The following is an 18,480-nucleotide window of genomic DNA, read 5'->3' on the forward strand; positions in this document are numbered from 1 at the left end:
TTAATTCTGACTAAAAATACAATTCTTAGGGTTATTTTGGCTCGTTATCTCTCCAATGCTTAACTTTACAAATTCTTCTGAACTGCATTTTTTTACTTTAATAATCCATTTCGCCTTTTTCTGTCTTACAATTAGGTTGCGTCGGTGCCGCACTTTGCCCGACTGGGAGCGTCACAACTCAGGGCGGATCCGCGAAAGGCAGCAGGCCACTTTGCGTTGCGGCTGCTCATTTTTCGTGAGTCAGAGACGAGTGAGTGAATTCGCGTGGCATCCCGCGCTCCCTCGAGAGAGGACGCCAGCGCACCCACTCCATTCTACACTGGTAACTATTATATATGAGAGTCATAATGATTAAAAGTTTCGACTTTTGTCTAATCGTAAGGCGTCGCCGACTAACTATACGCCAGTCCCAATATTAAAATCCACTGTTTTTGCAGAGTCTGCGGTTAAAAAAAATAATAATTAAAAAAGGAAGATTTTCGCCTAAAGGGTTAAAATTCATCCATTTTCCTCGGTTTGAGCACTCGCAGTCGACCTATTTGCGCCCGCCGCCTTAATCACAAACATGCCCAACTTGAAATAATTAAGTAGGACTTTTTCTTGGCTGCAATGATGTCAATTGGAGCAATCGCTGCCGCGTGCCCGCCCGCGCGTCGCGACTCTCACATCAGTGAAGCAAAATTAATATTTGAGATGAAATATTTTTCCCTAAAAGCCTTGCCATTTTAAAACGCAGGGCTTGGAATTGAGTCGCTATTTCGATTGGTAGAGCCTAATCTGAGCGGCTGCCAGCACTCTCAGTCCTTGCACTAAAAAGTCCACTGACGTCAACTCGCTGCGAACGAACTATTATTATGCTCGCGAGCAGCAAGCGCTGAAAGTCTCACTTCTCACTCACCGACAGACACTGATAGCGTTTGGGTTTTGGGTGCCGCAGCCGCGATCAAAAGTAAGTGAGAAAATAATAATTAATCGCCCTTTAAACGTAGAGGAGCTAAATTCTCGACATTGGTGAATTTTTCCGATTCAATTCGGAGCGAAAAGAAAATCTATTTTGGAGATTAATCAAGTTTCACCGAAATTAAGACTTTTTAAACAGTCTCACCATGACGCGTAAATTTTTTAAATTAATATATATTGCTTTCATGGCAATTCTAATTCTTATTGTAAAAGAAATTTAAATTGCTAAAAATGAGTTTGTATAAAATTCGGGACCAGAGCAGAAGTCGTGCGGGCGAGGCAAAGCTAATTAATTTCCTCTCGAACCACACATGCAACAAGAAAAGGCAATCAGAACCTTCGATTAAATTTTATTGCTGATTTTTACTTTTCAATAAGCTTTCTTTGTGTAGCGACTACCTTACCCCCCACTAGCACCTGTATAAGGCGACCCCTCTGTGCGCTAGCGAGCGGGGAGGAGGTCAATGTAGGCTAGGCCGTCGCGGGCGGCGGTCGTTGGTTTCGGATAATAAAAACTCAAGTGCTCAAATGATAAGAGGAGTTGTTTGATTGCTTGAGATCACCTGAAGGAGAGTAAGTTGACTTAAAGCAATTCATTGGAATAACGTAAATCTCCATATTTGTGCACTGTCCGTCTGACAGTGACGGAGTTCGAGGACACCGCCTGTCGACCACGAGATCGACCAAGGCGAGTGTCCGGCTCTGGGTGCCGCAGACCGGCCGAAAGAGTCCAAATTCAGTTTAATCGCGGGAACTCCCACGAGAGAGTTCCCGTAGCCCAAAAGCAGAACAGGCTAGATCTGGGCGCCGGCTCTTCAAGCCGCGCCAGATAGTAACGCGTAGCACAAAGTTCCCTAGACACGCGCGTTACATTTGGATGCAGAAGGTTGTGTTTGTGAGTCAGCAGAAATATTTATTTGCTGAATTGTGACGTGCGCCACGGCAAACCAAGGGTTCAACGGGCAAAGAGATGCTCTTTTTAAAGAGGTCAGGATCGTCGCAGTGGAATAATTAATTAAGAAAAGGAACAAACAGTGATGGATAACAGTTTTCAAATTGGAGATCTAGCCTTTAACAAAACATATAGCTTTAGGTTGAGCGGATGAGCTGGTTAGCGGAAACGAGAGGCTTGAGTTATTTTTGGACGAAAAGAAAGCTGGGGTCGGCTCACGCGCAGCCTGTTTGTCACCATGTGGGTAGCCAGCGACGAAAAGTCTTACTGATTGCTAGAGCAAGAGAGAAAAAAGGCAGGCGCACGTCAGTCGCGAGCGAGAGCAAAAAACCAGAAGCCAGAACTACACCTTTTTCAAGTTTTCCATTCAATCGCTCGTAAAAACTATCCGGATTAGAATTATTTGTAATTACTCACAGCCAGAAAGCACCAAAAGGATTGATTTTTTCAGCAATCGAAACGAATTTCTGCCCAACTTTTTTCCGACGCTTAGAGTGTTTTTTTAAAAGAGTTATTCAAATGGAATTCTATTTCTGAAATTTTTATTTGCGGCCAATCTAAAATCTTAATCGATGGTTAACCTCTAATGAAGATAGACGTTTCAAACTAGACGAAAAGTCTCCAATTCTTTACAATTTTCTCCAGAAATGTCTACATTTTTTAATTCACCCCTGGAATCGGTTCGGGGATCTAACCAACGGGCGCATCATTGTTTTGACCAGAGTTGAATTTTAAGTGTCACGCGTCACAGGAACAGAAAAGAGGCTAGGACTTTCCCAGGTCTATTAAAATAATTGAAAAAGCCGCTCATGGTAGAAATACTGTTACCTACGCTGTTCTTAAAAATAATCTAACAATTTAATTAGATATGCGCTTTAATTAACGTTTAAAATCCCCTTCACAGTAAACGAAGAAAGAGCGACATCCAACGATGGAGATGGAGGAAATTTTAAAGCGAGGTGATCTATGCTGCATACATAATTGAGTTTCTTTTACCTAACGGCAAACCGACGATTTTCTAGGTCAGGGTCAAGGTCGTAAAACATTTCCAGCGAATCTTGGTTTCTTTCAGTTCGGATCAGGCAATCAAAACGCAGACAAGTATACATTATCTTTAATCCCATTTCGTTTTAAACGAAATTTCTTTACAGCGTGTTCGTTCTTGTCGTCCATTACGATTTCAAAAATACGTCGAAATTTCGAAACTGTGACGCACCAGACGTGAAGAAACTGGAAACGACCTTTGGAAAGGACCGAAACTGTAATTTCCGCAGCCTTTTTAGACCGAAAAAGGAAATTTTGATCGAAATACTTGGCAACCAGGAAAAGCTCTTGCGATTTTTCTCCTCAAAACGTAAAGGAATTTGTAAAAAGTCAAGTCCTGTTTCTATTATTTTGATTGTCATTCAGACATCCCATCAGTTTTCGTCCTGTTTTTCCTCTCTCACGGCAACGAAAATGGAGTCATCGACACTGATTACTGGAGCGAACAACTCAATGATTTCATTTCCTTCACGACAGAAGACGTTTTCAACTCCCTGAAAAAATTGGATGGATTCGAGAAATGTTTGAAGATTGTCAATTTTGGCGTAAGTTTTCGGCTAGCATTGCTACAAAATTCAAATAATAAAAGTAAAAATTCCTCAGCCGTGTAGGGGAGAACTAGATGACGCAAAATTCGACCGAAAAAATGATTACAAGGACTACGAAAACAAAAATTCTTGCAGAATCACGTCGGCTCCTGAAATGCCAAACACAGTCATCGTTTATTCGACAGTCGAGAGTAAAATTTCTCAGTGTTATTTATTCACTAAAAAATTGCAATTATACGATTTTTGTTCTTTAGCAACCATGGCAAACACAAGTGAACTCGGTTCCTGGTTTGTGAACAGTCTCTGTGATGTTTTGAGCCAGATCAACGAGGATAAGCCTTTGTTATTATTCCTCACGTCAGTCCAGCACAAAGTGCACAAAACGTCTATCGCTGGACCGGACTTCGCAACAAACCTTCATCTTGGTCAGACGCCAGAGATCAAAATGTTCTCTTTAGACAGAAGCTTTTTCTTGTCCAGGTAATTTGATTCTTCTCAAAAGTGTATAAATAAAAATGTGTTGGTTTCCAGGTCATTGACTCCTGAAAAATCTGTTTCAAGAACTGATTCGCGCATGAAAAAAGCAGCAACAATCACGTCAACGTCTGAATTTTTTTCTTGGAAGTCTGACGAAGGAAAAAACATCAGAGGTCGGCGAGCCTTCATCTTTTACGAACAGCTAACCAAAAAAATTGAAGAAACAGAAAAAGCTCTGCGTCAAAACTTGGATTTTGACACCAGACTTTGGAAATTGAAAAATAGGTCTTTAGAAGATTATTTCATAAAAGGTAAAACAAAAGAACTCAATTAATATGCTCTCTAAGCGTTTGCGTTCATAGTTCGCGAGATGGAGCATGACGTAGGTTGCGTTTTAACTTGCTTTTTCGGCCAAGTGAGTGAAAAAGAAAGGACAAAAGAAGTTTGCGTGCTTGTGGACGGAAGAGAAATTCCAATAACGGAAATTTTGCATGGATTTGTCGGCCCGAAAAATGACAGATTGATCGGACAGCCGAAAATCTTTTTCGTCGTTGACCAAAAGGCGCAGGAATGTGACTATGTGAGTTCCGTTGCTATTTTTTATTCCATATTTTTTATTCTTGGTTCGATTTTAGCACTCTCCAGCAAAGAGCCAATTTGAGGTCTCGTCAACGAATCACAGCGGCTGGCTTGTCAAGATTTTGAAGGGCAAAGGTAGCGCCCAATTCGTTAATTTATATTTATAATGTTTTAATGTAACACGATATTTTTTTTGCAGACTTGCTGGACCAATTGATCAGAATCCTTAAAGGAGATGAACTGAAAAAAGGGAAAAGTTTGCAGGAGCTTTTAGAGTCACTGCTTACAACTGGTACAAAAAAAGAATTAACTCTGCTAAACTCGACGCTTCAGTACTTACTTGATTTTCCCGACTGGTCGAGGACTTTCGTGAAACCAGATTTCAAGTTTAGAGACAACAGGAAAAAGATTTGCTTCGAGGATCTGATCAAAGAGGCAAAAATGTTGCGAGAAAACCAGGTTTGGTTGTTGAGTTCGGTTGCCGGCGCCGGAAAAACGACTGTTCTCAAAGAAATCGCTTTTCAACTCGGAAAATCAAATCAAGATGCTAAAATTTTTAATATCTCGTTGACGAAAAACTTAATTTACATTTTGAGCATTTCTCGAGTGGACGTAGTCGAATTTCTAGCGAAAACCACTGGGAATTCCACTGAAGACATACAAAACTGGATTGCTCAGAAAAAATTGGTCGTCTTCGTGGATGGTTTCGACGAAGTTTGTCCGCACAGCAGGGACAAAGTTCTCGAAATACTGAGAGCTCTGAAAGAGAGAAGAGTTCCATTTTGCGTGGCAACGAGACCTCACGAAGCAAAAGTGATCGAGGAAACGATTAAAAACGCTACACTTGTTGAAATAGAGCCACTTGATGAAGCAAAGCAAATCGAGTTTCTGCAGTCCGTGACCGACAAGAACGAGGAAGAAATCAATAGAGTGCTTCACGCCGTCAAACAAATAGGCCTTCCAAGTCATAGAAGAGAAAATAAGAACACGATTCTGGTCAACCCCCTGCACCTGTTGTTAGTTGCTCAGTGCAGCGGTGAGGGAAATTTATTCCAAATTTACGCTACGGTTGTGAGGAAGAAGGTACAACTGTGTTTGGAAAGGGAAAACGACGATAAAGAAGTAGCAGGCTGGAAGATTGAAATCGCCCTGAACATTCTGCGGTTGATCGCGTTTCGCTTCATGACAAAAGAGCCGCTTGTCGGACCTGGAGTGACGAAAGAGGATTTGGCGAAGATGAACAACTATGGAGTCGCAATCGTGGAGGAAGAAACGGTCACTTTCCTCCACCAGACATTTGCAGAATTCCTCGCCGCCCAACACTTTTTGAAAAACGTGGAAGAGTCAGGCAATTTTGATTTTGAATTTATTGGCAAATGGAATAATGTAGAGGTCAGAAAGTTTGTTGATCTTTTCTACTCGACTTTAGAAATGGAGAAAGATTTCGAGTTTCACGCGCAAAAAATAGGGTCCCAGGAAATTTCAACTAAATCTTCTCCGTTTCTGATTCATGTTTGCGAGGAAAACCTCAAGCATATTTTTAAAGTGCTGAAGCCACACATTACTTTTTGTGACGAGCAAATGGAAAAATATTCATTTTACCGGGACAGTAGAGAACTTGGTTGTAGAAAACACCGTTCTTCCATTTGCGTTAATTACGCTATTAAATTTCTGGTCAAAGCGATAAGAAGCGAAGAAATCTTCACCGAGCTGTTGAAAATGGAAGTCGTCGATTCACGAACCTTAGAAAATAATATGGATGATGTCCTCATAGAAATCGCCTGTTACAACGCGATCTCCGTATTCAACCAGCTAAAAGAGACTTTCCCAAACTTCGTCGAGCTGCTCAGAAAATCAAGTTCCAACGCCGGCGCCGGTTGCACAGCGGTAGCTAATGGAAACGATGAGATTCTCGAATTGTTCCTGGAAAACGGATTCGGCAAAGAATTTTTAGAACGTTTTATGTATGGACGCACCCTTTACCGTGCTTGCAGAGAGGGGAAACTCAAGTACGTTAAAATTCTCCTCAAACACGGCGCCAAACAAGCCTTTGATGGCTTTAAAATTTGGGATCCTTTGAACGTAGCTGTGACGCACGGCCACCTGGACATTGTCAAGCTTTTCGTGGAGGAAGAAATCAGCGGTTTTCCCCGAGATAAGGTGACGCTTGAGGCAAATATTTTTCAGACAGCGAAGGAGTACTATGGCGATTTCAACGCTTTCCACTATGCCGTCTTTTTCAGACGAAAGGAAATAGCTGAGTACCTGCTCTCAAAGAGTCCAACCTTGAAACACATCAGGACAGGAGAGGGGAAGAGTCCTTTGCAGCTGGCTGTGGACCGCAGACACGGAGAAATCCTGGCTTGGCTGGCGAGAGAAGTCGGCGATGACCTGAGTTCTTTGATTCCGAAGGGCAAGCGACAAGATTGGACCGAACTTGATCACTTCATCTACGACCACTTTCTGCTGCTGCAAGGCGACCTGACGAAAACGGACGAGCAAGGTAAAACTCTTCTCCACTTGGCCGCCCAGCACGGAAATTTGCAACTCGTCCGCGAGTTCATCGCGAAAGACGCCGACGTGGCTGCCAAAGACGCCAGAGGATGGAATGCCCTGCACTTCGCCTGCAGTTACACCAATTTCATCAACGAGCACGACAATTCAGAAGTGGTCAAACTCCTGCACTTAACTAACCCTCGACTGGTGAAGGAAACGACAAATAACGGAGAAACTGTACTGCACATTTTGATGAGCAACAGCTACTCAGACCATTACGAAGAAGAGACATCGTTTAGCAGAAAACCTTTCCGTTTCCTTGTGTATGAAGCAGGGGTGGACTTGGAAGCCAGGGACAGCAAAGGCCGCACGGCAGAGGACGTGGCCAATGATATAAAGCGTGTTTATTGGGGACATTTAAGTGAAGATAATTCAGGCAGAATTTGTAGGTATAGGGTAGCAAAAAATTTTGAATACTTGAGCTCTTAATGAGTCAATTAAAGGAAATATCATATATTATCACGGAAAAAAATAATAAATTCACTAATTTCATCAAAAAATTTGTGCTTTCACGTTTTTTAATTCTGGCGTTACTTTATCCATTATTTACCATTATATTTTAAGTCAGTGATTTAATCAAATGGCAATTTTTCTTAAAATTGAAAAGAAATAGAATTTAGCATAGCAGGCCACAAAAATGCAATCAAACTAATGATCATTTAATGCTTGCGACAATTTTCAATTTTCCTATTTCGGGCCTCTTGCCAGAATGCTTTCAAAAGGTTCAAAACTAAACCTCCGCGCCAATGTGGTTTCGAAGCAGAAAGAAAAGCCTGCTGTGGCGGCGGCTTCTGCGCTTTGAAGCGACACGCCCTGGCTGCCGCCGCTCGTCACCTTTGCCACTACGTCGATGACAATCTTTTTCCTTGACAGATTCGACTCATTTCAGAAAACATAGATTCTTTCCACTTCTTTTGTTTCTATAAATTTTAAATCCTAAAGATTGCTGTGAACAAATTGGAGGCTTTTCGGTTTTGCACTCGCGGAGATGTGCAACGTGAACGCCCGTCCGTTCTTTCAGTTAAAATTCGGTCGTTTGTCGGATGGCCTCCTGATTGGACAGGTGTTGGAATCAACCTTTTACCTGGGACACCCTACCGACCTTTATCAGGGTACCCCGACCTCGCATCCTTTCCCAGGCCGCATTTTAATGCTTTTTCGTCAGCCTCACCTGTCACCATCCTTCCTCAGGTCGCACCTCCTGAGCACTGCTTTTTCGCGAGATGCGGGAAAAATACCGACCTCGATTTGTCGATTCAGCAGAGAATTAGCGGGAAAGTAGCTCAAAAAGCTTTGGCCTTTTCAGCCAATTTGTACCTTCGCCTTGAAACTTCCATTCTTTTGGGCGAGTTATTAGCCATTTTCTTATTTTCAAACAGGTTGAAATTCAAAATTTTATCCAGGCAAGCGAGGGCTTGTACAAAAACTCGTGCTCGGCTTTGAAGAGCGCGAAAAATGTGCGTAATTATTATTTTTATTGATACGAATAAAAATTACTGGGCTTATGTGATTTTAAGTCTTCATTAACGGATTTTTAAAAGGCGGCGAAAAGTTGGGAAAGTGCGGGAAGAATTAACTTTTTTGCTGCAATTTTGATCTTTTTCCCTTGTGGTTTGGCTTGGCGTTCGAAATTGAGTGTTTTTCAGGGCTGAGCAAGGACAACTGGATGGCGGGGCAGGTGGGCGTGGTGTCGCCCGAGGCCACGCCCCCTTTCCCTCGCCAATGCCTGCACCTGCGAATCGACAGAAACTGCAGCCGCTAATTTGTCGTCGCAATTGCAGCACATTTTTCAACTTCTCTCTTCCATAACTTTATTTTAAATCTCCTTCGGCCTTCCTTGCTAAGGTCGAATGCCCTGAGCTTCTTATTTAGGCTGTTTTTATAAGAATTTTCACGGTTTTTGCTCGTTGTACCGCACATAACGAAATAAAAAAGACGATTTTTCTGCACGATTTTAAATCTGTGGAGGCTCCAAGCACATTTCGATCAATTTGGCCATCGCCGTTGGAGGCCGATTGTAAGTAAAAAACAGAATATTTAAAATAGGTAAACACTCACCTGGAGTTATGGCTCCGAAACGACGTCTCCGCGGCTGAAAACAAGAAAGACGTAAAAATTAAATTAACTGTTGAAATTAACCAGGACTAATACTAAAATTTAATTAAAACTGATAAGCTTCGTTTCATGTAATTTTGCCGAATAATTGTACCAGAATTTATTTTATATGCCTCCCTGTCATTCAAATATTAATTTTATAAATAAAAATATAATTTAAAAAAAATGTGCGATTTTTTGTTCATTATGCAAATTTAGAAATCCTTTTGCAGCGTCCAACTAGCTGGTCATTCGGTTTTCAAATTTGCATGAAAATCCCACAGGAGGAAACATTTCTCCGTTTTTTGAGCTCGCAAAGAAGAGCGCGCGAGCCTTTTTGCACTCTCACCGCACGAGAGAAAAGAATCTCTTTCTGGCCGCAATTTCATCCGCTTTTCTTTTGGCCTTCTCATTTCCTCGTAATTCTGAATTAATAATTAATCAATGAATAGCAACTTTGTTTCTGAGTACTAACTAGTGATTGAAAATTGACAAAATGAATGAAAAAGCCGAGCGAAAGAGGAATGTACAAAAAAAATAATAAATTTGTTTAAGGAGGAAAGTGTAGCATTAAATTTTAATCTCGCTTCGAAAGGTCCAAGCGAACAGGAAGTGCCGTCAAGCTCATGTTCACCAACCCTCAAAACATTTTAATTAAAAATCAGAAAGGCAATGCTCACATGCAGGGGTTGATAATTTCGATTTTAATCCCTGCGCGCAAGATTAAATTATTTATTTTACACTGTCAAGCATAAAAAATATAAATTACTCAATCAGAACGTGTTGCCTTCACGATGGCTTCAAATCTCCGTAAAATCATTATTCATTTAAAAAATCGCAGCTTCTGGTTGGCCTGGTGGCGACAATTGGACCTCGCGGGCACCAACATTGGAGTGGACAGCGTCAACAGGTAAGGCTGGTGCCCAGACACAGCGACCTTTCGAAGGTGTGGAGAGGATCGAGAGCCCTGCGTTCTCGACAGGAATGGCGCAGATTCCCTCAAACACCGGCGCCTCAGTCACAAAAACTGTGCAAATTTGTTTGCGTATCCTAAATAATATTCTTCAAACTCGAAGAAGAAATAAATTGTGATATTGAAGTTATAAGTTTGTCGCGATATTCAATCTATTTAATTGTGTGCGGCCTCTCTTCGATTTTTAGAGATTAATCGCCTTCCAACCGGCACGATTTATGCAACTTATATTTGGCTAGAGTCGTCGAAACGCAATTAGCAAAAATTTAACCGCTGCAGGTCTCGATTGTCTATAGAGGACCAAATGTCGATTCACCTCGCATCTTTTTTGGTACCCATCCAAACAGCATCTCGGCGCTCGCTCACTCTCAAAGCGAGAGAGCAAAAGCCGGCACGCGCGTAACTCCATTCAATACACTGGTAATAATTTGAGAGTTATACTGTTCAAAATTTTCGACTTTTTGCCTCACTTTGGCCTCACCGACCAAACTAGGGACAAAATACAAACCGATTTTTTAATATTTCAAAGTACGTACTTTTCTTAATATGCGAAATTATTAATAACATTTAACTAGACTTTAGCACGTTGCTTTTTCTGAATTTTTTATACTTGGCGATCCAATTGGGTTTGTAAAATACAGAAAATGTGGCAAAATAAAAATGGAAATAATGGTTCGAGTGATGCAGGAAAAATGACAACCTTTTAAACACTTTAATAAGAGGCCGGGATGACAAATCTAAGAGCAAAATGCAAAATTACTGAGATCCCAATTTCCAATCTTTCATTAATGGACGAGAACGGAATTTTGAAGTAGGAAAAGCGGATCGCAGCCCGCGGGAAGAATTTAACCTTTCTCAAAATTGCTCGTAATTAAATTAAAAAACCTAAGGTAGGTATTTCCAGGGATCGTAGGAGTAAAGCGTGCAGTTTTGATGCAATTTTTTTCCCCTTGCTTTTTGGCTCTGCGTCCGAGTTTGAGCGCTTTTCAGGGCCGCGAGCAACGCCCACTGCAACTAATTCTGGACGGCGGGCCGCGCGCCACGGGCGGCTGCGGCAGGTGGGCGTGGTGCAACCCCCTACCCCTCGAAGACGCCAACCCCCAAGAGCTAAACTCCGCCAGCAAATGTATAGAGAGAAACTGCAGCCACAAATTTGTCATCGCCTGCCAGGGTTGAATTGAAGGAAAAAAGGTTTTTTTAAATTAATTCCTAAAAACAGGGTGATGTAGCAAAGTGCAAGCCAAAATATCGTGCCACGCGCAAGATATCGTAAATTTGAGATGGATCAAAATAATTTACTAAAATAAACAATTACATACCAAGACTCTATTTAATCTAACCACAAAAAATATCATTGTAAGAATTGATTTTGGCTAATTGTCTCTGTTATGTCTTTTTGTTTAAAGAAATGTTTCTCTTTACATCTACACCTTTTTTGCTGTCGTGCTCGGTGCGGCACTTTGCCCGGCCGGAGCGTCTCAAGTTGTGCTTTTAACTCGACATCGTTGCGGCTGCTTTTTTGTCGTGAATTCGGCTGACATCTGGTGCCCGATCCAAAAACACCATCTCCGCGCTCTCTCATTCTCTTGATTAAAAGAGGGAGAGACAAAAAGTTGGTGCGCATTCACTTCATTCGACACTGGCAATTTATTACAAAGCAAGGCTGTTGGAAAACTTGTAGACTTTTTGTCTCACTTACAATTAGGCGACCGACCAAACCAGTGCCAATAAAGAGCAATTTTTTACTACATATTTTAAACTGTATCTTCAAACCAACGAAATTATAAAAACATTTTATTAGACTGGCATTTTTGACAATTTTCGTAAAGCTGGCGACCCAGTTGGGTTCGAAATTTTAAATTTTGAGAGTGCTTAAGGCAAAATTTTCCAAGTTAAGTAAGTTTGAGTGCATTCAGTTATGGAATCACCGCTTCTTTAATTATTTTCCGTTCATTGTGCGTTTACGGACTGCATATAAAATAATTAATATTTAAGCTGAAATTCAACCATTTCGACATAAGCAGGGGGCGGTTGATTTTTTTTAAAATTGAGTCACCGATTTGATAGCTAGATCGTAATCTGACCAGCTGCCCCTCGTTTCCTGCAGTAAAAAAGTCCGCGGAAGTCAAACTATTTTGCTCACAGCTGAACAGAAGGCGTTTGGGATTTGGGTGCGCGGGCTGCCGCCATCAAAAGTAAGTGACAAAACACAAATTAATCGCGTTTCCACCTAGACGAGCAAAATTCAAGGCATCGGCCAGTTTCCCCGACTCTATTCGCGTCGAAAAGAGAACCTTTTTTGGTGATTAATCCAGTTTCACCATAAAATTAAGTCTCTATTCCATTTAAAAAAATTAAAACTATAATACACATCACTAAAAGGCAATCCTCGTTGCAAAAGAAGGCATAAATTGCTAAAAATAACAATCACTGTCGAATTCGGAGTATTTTTGTTCAGAATTCAGAAACCACATTAATTTAGGCGCGGCTGTATTTCAGTTAGACTCCTGCTCACATACATACATGTATTATCACTACTCGACGCGGAAAGGCGAAGCAAGCCACTTTGCGTTGCCGCTGCTCATTTTTCGTGAGACGAGAGGCAATTCGGCTCGCATCTGCTGCAGCATCCAAACACCGCATCTCCGCGCTCGCTCTCTCTCTCCCGATTGAAAACGAGAGACGCTTCGTTCGCGACACTGGAAATTGATTACAAAGCAATACTTTTTGTCCGACTCACAATTAGGCGTCGGCGGCCAAGCTAGTGCCAAATCAGAGCGATTTTTTAGTGTTTTAAAATATCTTTCAAACCAGCCAAAGTCTTGGAAACATTCGAAAAGACGTGAATTTTTAACAATTTTATCAAAATATTCATAGAAAATATTGTAAAAATTTAAAACTGGAAATGCTGATGGCGAAATTACCGTGGCTAAGAAGCATTGAGTGCAGTCAGTCAGTAATTATTATTTAATTATTTTGGCATGCTTTACCTTCAAAGGCGGTAAAAAGCTAGCCTTCGAGCGGCTGCCACTTGTTGTTTGCACTAAAAAAGTGCGCTGACGTCCACTCGCCGCGAAAGTCGCACAACATTGTGAGCAGCAGGCGCAGAAAATCTCAAATTCACAATCGGACACTGAAATAGCGTTTGCCGCCATCATAAGTGAGATTTATCGCAATTTTAACTTAAGAGGAACTAAATTCAAGGCATCGGTGAGTCTTCCACATTCAATTCGCATCGAAAAGAAATAATTCTATTTTACAGATTATTCAAGTTTTACCAAAATCAAATTAATTTATAAAAATTCTCACCCTTGCTCAAAATAAATAAATTGTTACGATCGATTCTCCAATTTGGAGCATTTTTATTTATTTTATTATTATTTTTCAATTATTAACACAGTCGCAGCAGAATAGTTAGAAAAAGGAACTCACGGGGATGGATAAAAAAGCTCAAATTGGAGTTGAAGCCTGAGAAATGTAGAAAAAGCTTCATGTTCAGCGGGGTTGAGTTCATTAGCGAAAATGAGAGGTCGCGTTCGGCTAGGAGGTTTTTTTTTATTTAGACGAGGCGCCGAGAGAGGGAAGCTAATCGAAAACCACACGCACTCACGAGCAGCCTGTTGAATAGACAAACGCAGGAAGCGATAAAAAGTCTCAGACTCTTCGCTGAGAGCAAGAGAGAAAAGAAGGCAGGCGAAAACAAGTCAGAAGCAAAGACGGGTCGAGCTGCACCCTTCGCACTCGGCACTTTTGGTAAGTTTTCCAGCAAAACTGAATTATTTTTAATTACGCACAGCCTCAAAGCACCAAAAGGATTGATTTTTTAAATATTATTCCAGAAATTGAAACAAAATTTCAGCCCAAATTTATTTCCCGAAGCCGTGTCTCATTTTCAAAAGCGCTTTAGTACTGAAAAGGAATATCCAGAAATTATGACTACAAAATTTATTGAAAGAATTTATTGAATTATTCCCAACGGAATTAATGAGACCATTTCATATGGAGAATAGTCGATGTGAGCTACGAAATTGTAGGCTGAGGAAAAGATCGGCCTTCGAAATTATTATCGGCCCTCGACACGACAGCAGGAATTTTAATGTTATCGCGTCGCGCTGGAAATAAATTTATTTTATTCGAGGCTCAATTTGGCGAGCAAAATAAATAAACTGATTCCGTTTCTCACAATCAGCCGCTTGAAATTCGCGATTACAAAAATATTTATCACATACTAACGTTAGTAAAAATTAACATATTTTCTAAATCCAGTGGAGAATTTTTGCGATTGAAAAAACTTTAATTTATTGCCGGTTTTGCCATCATCTTTAAAAAAGTTTCTCTAGGAAAACAAAACTCAGTAGGGTTTTGGCTGAGAATCGCCTTTTGCTTGTTCCATCAGCCTGCAGTTGGAAAATTGCAGCAGCAAGCTAATGAGTTTGCGAGTTTCGATTGCAAAAGAGCACTCGCGGTGTCGCAAAAGGATGTCGCAAGGAATGGGCTTCCTTTTTTCCCTCCACCTCTGGCCACATGAGAAAATTTCGAGAAAACCAATTTTCCCAAAGAGAATGTGCACTGCCATCATCAAAGCATTTTTTGTCATCAATATTTTTCTATAAAATTTATTAATATAAAAATTTGTGTTCAATTACTTTAGCGTAATAGGCAAACAATTAATTAATAATAGATCAGTTGATTTTGTGCACCAGGGTTTTCTTCCTCCGTGAATGTTTATTAAAATATTCGAAATATTGGCTTGAGTGGGTAATTTAATTTGAGAATTTACACTATTTAAAAATTTGTTCCTCTCGTTGCGCATATTTAGGGACTGCATAAATATTATTTAAGATGAAATTCAACCAATTTAGCACGATTTATCTATTCAGGCGGTAAAAAGCTAGCTTTTGGCCTTTTTAAGGCAGAAGTAAAATTAATATTTTCTTTAAATTGAGTCGCTCTTTCGGTTGATAGAGCCAATAATCTGAGCGGCTGGCTGCCACTCAGTGATTGCAATAAAAAAGGCCGCTGACGTCAATTGCCGCGGAAGTGAGTGTCGCACTATGTTAAGCGTTCGAGTGCCGCAGCCGCGATCATTAAGTAATTGAGAAATTAAGAATCAATCGCCTTTTAAACCTAGAGGAGCAAAAATCAAGGCATCGCGTGTTCCTGATTAACGAAAAAAAAACTATTTTGGAGAATAATCGAGTTTTACCATTTTTTTTCCATTTATAAAAAGTCTCAACCACACGCTTTGAATTCTTGAAATTAATAAATGCCAAATAATAGTTTTTAAAGCAATCTTTAAGGTGAAAGGATTGCTAAATTTTCTTAATATTGATTCGCTGTTTTGATTGGTAGAACACAATTTGAGCGGATGTTGAAAAATTGCGAAAAGTTGCACTAAAATCGATCTCAAAGGTCGTCAGTATTTCAATTTTTTTAGCTTGTTCTTAAATTCATTTTTAAATTGATGTTTGTATTTTTAAGATTTTTCAAAAAAACCCTTGGGTTAATTTTTAAAAGCTGCTGCAACAAGAGAAGCAGAGCAGCCGAGAACCTATGCTGTTTGATTATTTTCTCGTCCAAATTAAATAAAGTGAATTAATAAAATGAATTAGGGGTCGGTAAGGGCGGCAAATCGCAGACAATGGCTAGACGTTGCTTTGGAAGGTGGTGTCCCTGAAGGTGGCACTCGGCCTCGCTCGGCTCTCAGCTCGTGGCGCGAGTCGGAGAAGCGGCACGACGCCACTGCTGTACCCGCGCGCATGCCACAGCACTGAAACACGAGTCAAAAATTTTAACCGAAACCAACTACAAACGAAATTTTTAAAAACAGCCTAACCGGACTCAGAGCATTTTAAGGAATATTTAAAAAAAAGAATAGATATAAAATTCTGAACAATTAACAAACTCAGGGTCTTAACCCTGATGAAGTCGGGGAATTGTTAGCTTGTAGTCGCTGGAGGTGCACACCTGGTGCTTGGCGGCGACCTGGCCCTTTGGCTTGTGCTTGCGCGAAGGGTACGGCTTGCGGCCGCTCGACACCGACGCCTCGGAGGACGTGGTGGAGTCGCCTCCGAATCGCGCGCTGCCCAGGTTGTTCTTTTCTCTGCACCTTGCTTTACCTCCTGCTTTTCTGCCAATCAACGGCAACCCTCGTCAGGTCGGCGACCTCCTCGCGCAAATAAATATTTTTTCAGGGCCAATTTTTTATTTTCTTTCCAACTTGCCTTATCCATCCGGTTTTTTGATTACTCAGAAAGTTTAAAACTTGCTTTGCTGGATAAAAACACCCTGAGATTAAACCCAAAAGATTTCAGATCTGTCACCTAGGTTGTTAAGAAAATTTTAATTCAGTATTTAATTTATAAAAAATAATTTTTTTTCACCTCGACATGAAAAAAACGAGCGTTACTAAATTTTAAACCCTTACAAAAGAGGCCCGTAGATAATTCGAGGTCTAAAATGTCGTAGAAAGGTTAAAATGCACCCTGATATCAGGTTAATATTATTTCAAACCAACATTTTAAAATTGTTTAATTCTTCCTTATTTAAATAAAAATTTTCTCACCTGAAGACGGCCGCCTTTCCGACATCAACGACCTGGTGCTGAGGCCGGTCAAGGGCCAACAACGTCCAGGTGAAAATCGCCAAATTGAGGCTGCAACAAATTAAGCTGAGCGACGACCGCAGCTGAAAAGTTCCCGCGTGTAATTGGCCAATTTTTAGCAGTGAATAATTTTTATTAGAACTGGAAATTTGGCAAAATTCGGCTGCGGAAACACTTCACACACGACTCTTGGGTCTTGCCACCTGCCAACAAATTCTCTATCCATCTATTTTTTTCTCAGGGCATTTAATTTTCCTTAAAATAATTTCTTTTTTACCTTTCAGTTGGTACCCTGACGACCGCGAGCAATTGCTGCCGCGGTGATCAGCGGTTCTCCCTGGTGGCGCCAGGTCTTTTAAGAATCTCAAAGGTGCGTTTTACCCTGACCCTGAATTTCCTTTTAATTTTAAAAAATAAAATTCACTTTCAGGTTTGTCTGGAGGATCGCGGAAAATATTTGTGCTGGGTGAAAAATTCGGCTGGCGAGGAGACGTTAAAATTGCAGGTGGCGCTGAGTACAGGGTCGACCCACGTGTCCAGCCTCAGCACCAGGTTATCGACGTCGGAGAGGCGGCCGTGTTCAGGACGTTCAGGTGACAATATTTTTTGGTAAAAATAAAAAAATGTCATTTTTGGCAATTTTTAAATTAGTATTTAAATCTAGTTGGTTTAATAACCTGATATCAGGGTGCATTTAACCATTCTAAAATATTTAAGACCATAGCTTTTTCTAACAGACCCTTTGATAAGGGTTTAAAAACACATTTGGTTCGAGTGAAAGCAAAAAATTTAATTTTTCACAATATTCAACTGTGAATAAAATTTTTTACAACAACCTGACAGGTTTGAAACCTTACGAGTTTCATCCCAGGGTGTTTTTATTTTGCAAAAATAATTTACATCTTTCTAAGTAACCGAGAACTGGATTTTTAAGGTGTTAAATTTGCCAAAATAGCGCAATTTGGAAAGAAAATTCAAAATCATCCCTTAATGTTTTTATTTATTTGCAGACACGTGGTTAGCTGTTGCGTGAGGAGCTCGCTGACCTGTCGAGGGTTGACCCTGATCGGCAGAAGCAGGAAGCAGCCTTTGGGCCCTCCGATCCGGCTCGACACGTCCTCAGCAGACAGACCTCCGGTCCGGCGGGCGCCTCGTCGAGACATTCGCGCCGCACGCGTTTTTGCTTCGCTTCTTTTGAATTATGTCGAAAAAACCGTGAGCGGATGTTGAACAAATCGCGAAAAGTTTCACTGGAATCGATCTCAGGGTGCGGTAACCTGTCAAAGGTCGTCAGTATATCAATTTTTTTGGCTATTTCTTAAATTTATTTTTAAAATTGGTGTTTTTAGATTTGAGATCTCTTTGATTACACACGTAATTAAATTTTAGATAATTTTCCAGCTAAAAATGCAAGTTTGTCATGTTTCAAGGAAGGAAATCACAAATTACAGCTAAAATCCGGTTGTTAAATTGATCAATACAAATAAATACGTGTGTATTAAAGAATTTAGATAAACGCTTAATTAATTACCATCGACACTTTCAATGGGAACATAGCATGATTTTTAATTAATAAAAAAATAAACACTTCAAAGTTAGAGGTAACTGAATTTAATTTTCCTCTTTGAGTCTCTTTCAAAATAAAACTATGCTGTGCCAATTTCTAAGATTTGAGGCAATTTAAAATTAAATA

The 18,480-nt window shown here is 40.5% G+C and overlaps 2 protein-coding genes and 1 long non-coding RNA gene across 3 annotated transcripts in view; 2 read left to right on the forward strand and 1 right to left on the reverse strand.

The window, feature by feature from the left end:
* LOC135943900 (uncharacterized) overlaps positions 1-18,480 on the reverse strand; it is a 61,080-nt gene that overhangs the window by 15,834 nt on the left and 26,766 nt on the right. The window contains exon 5 of the mRNA XM_065490569.1: positions 9,175-9,208. Within this exon, the coding sequence (XP_065346641.1) occupies positions 9,175-9,208 (34 nt within the window). The remainder of the gene's footprint in view (positions 1-9,174; positions 9,209-18,480) is intronic.
* Positions 3,319-3,988, forward strand: LOC135942226 (uncharacterized; the record flags this gene model as incomplete). Its single annotated transcript, XM_065488238.1, has 3 exons — positions 3,319-3,501; positions 3,560-3,695; positions 3,759-3,988. Coding segments are annotated over 3 exons (549 nt in total), but the record flags the coding sequence as incomplete, so codon positions are not given.
* Positions 16,010-18,310, forward strand: LOC135942252 (uncharacterized). The gene is made up of 3 exons (XR_010575066.1): positions 16,010-17,157; positions 17,218-17,396; positions 17,798-18,310. It is a non-coding gene; the product is annotated as an uncharacterized LOC135942252 (long non-coding RNA).

This window comes from Cloeon dipterum, chromosome 4, assembly GCF_949628265.1.
Source record: "Cloeon dipterum chromosome 4, ieCloDipt1.1, whole genome shotgun sequence".
In the NCBI taxonomy this organism is placed as follows: domain Eukaryota; kingdom Metazoa; phylum Arthropoda; class Insecta; order Ephemeroptera; family Baetidae; genus Cloeon; species Cloeon dipterum.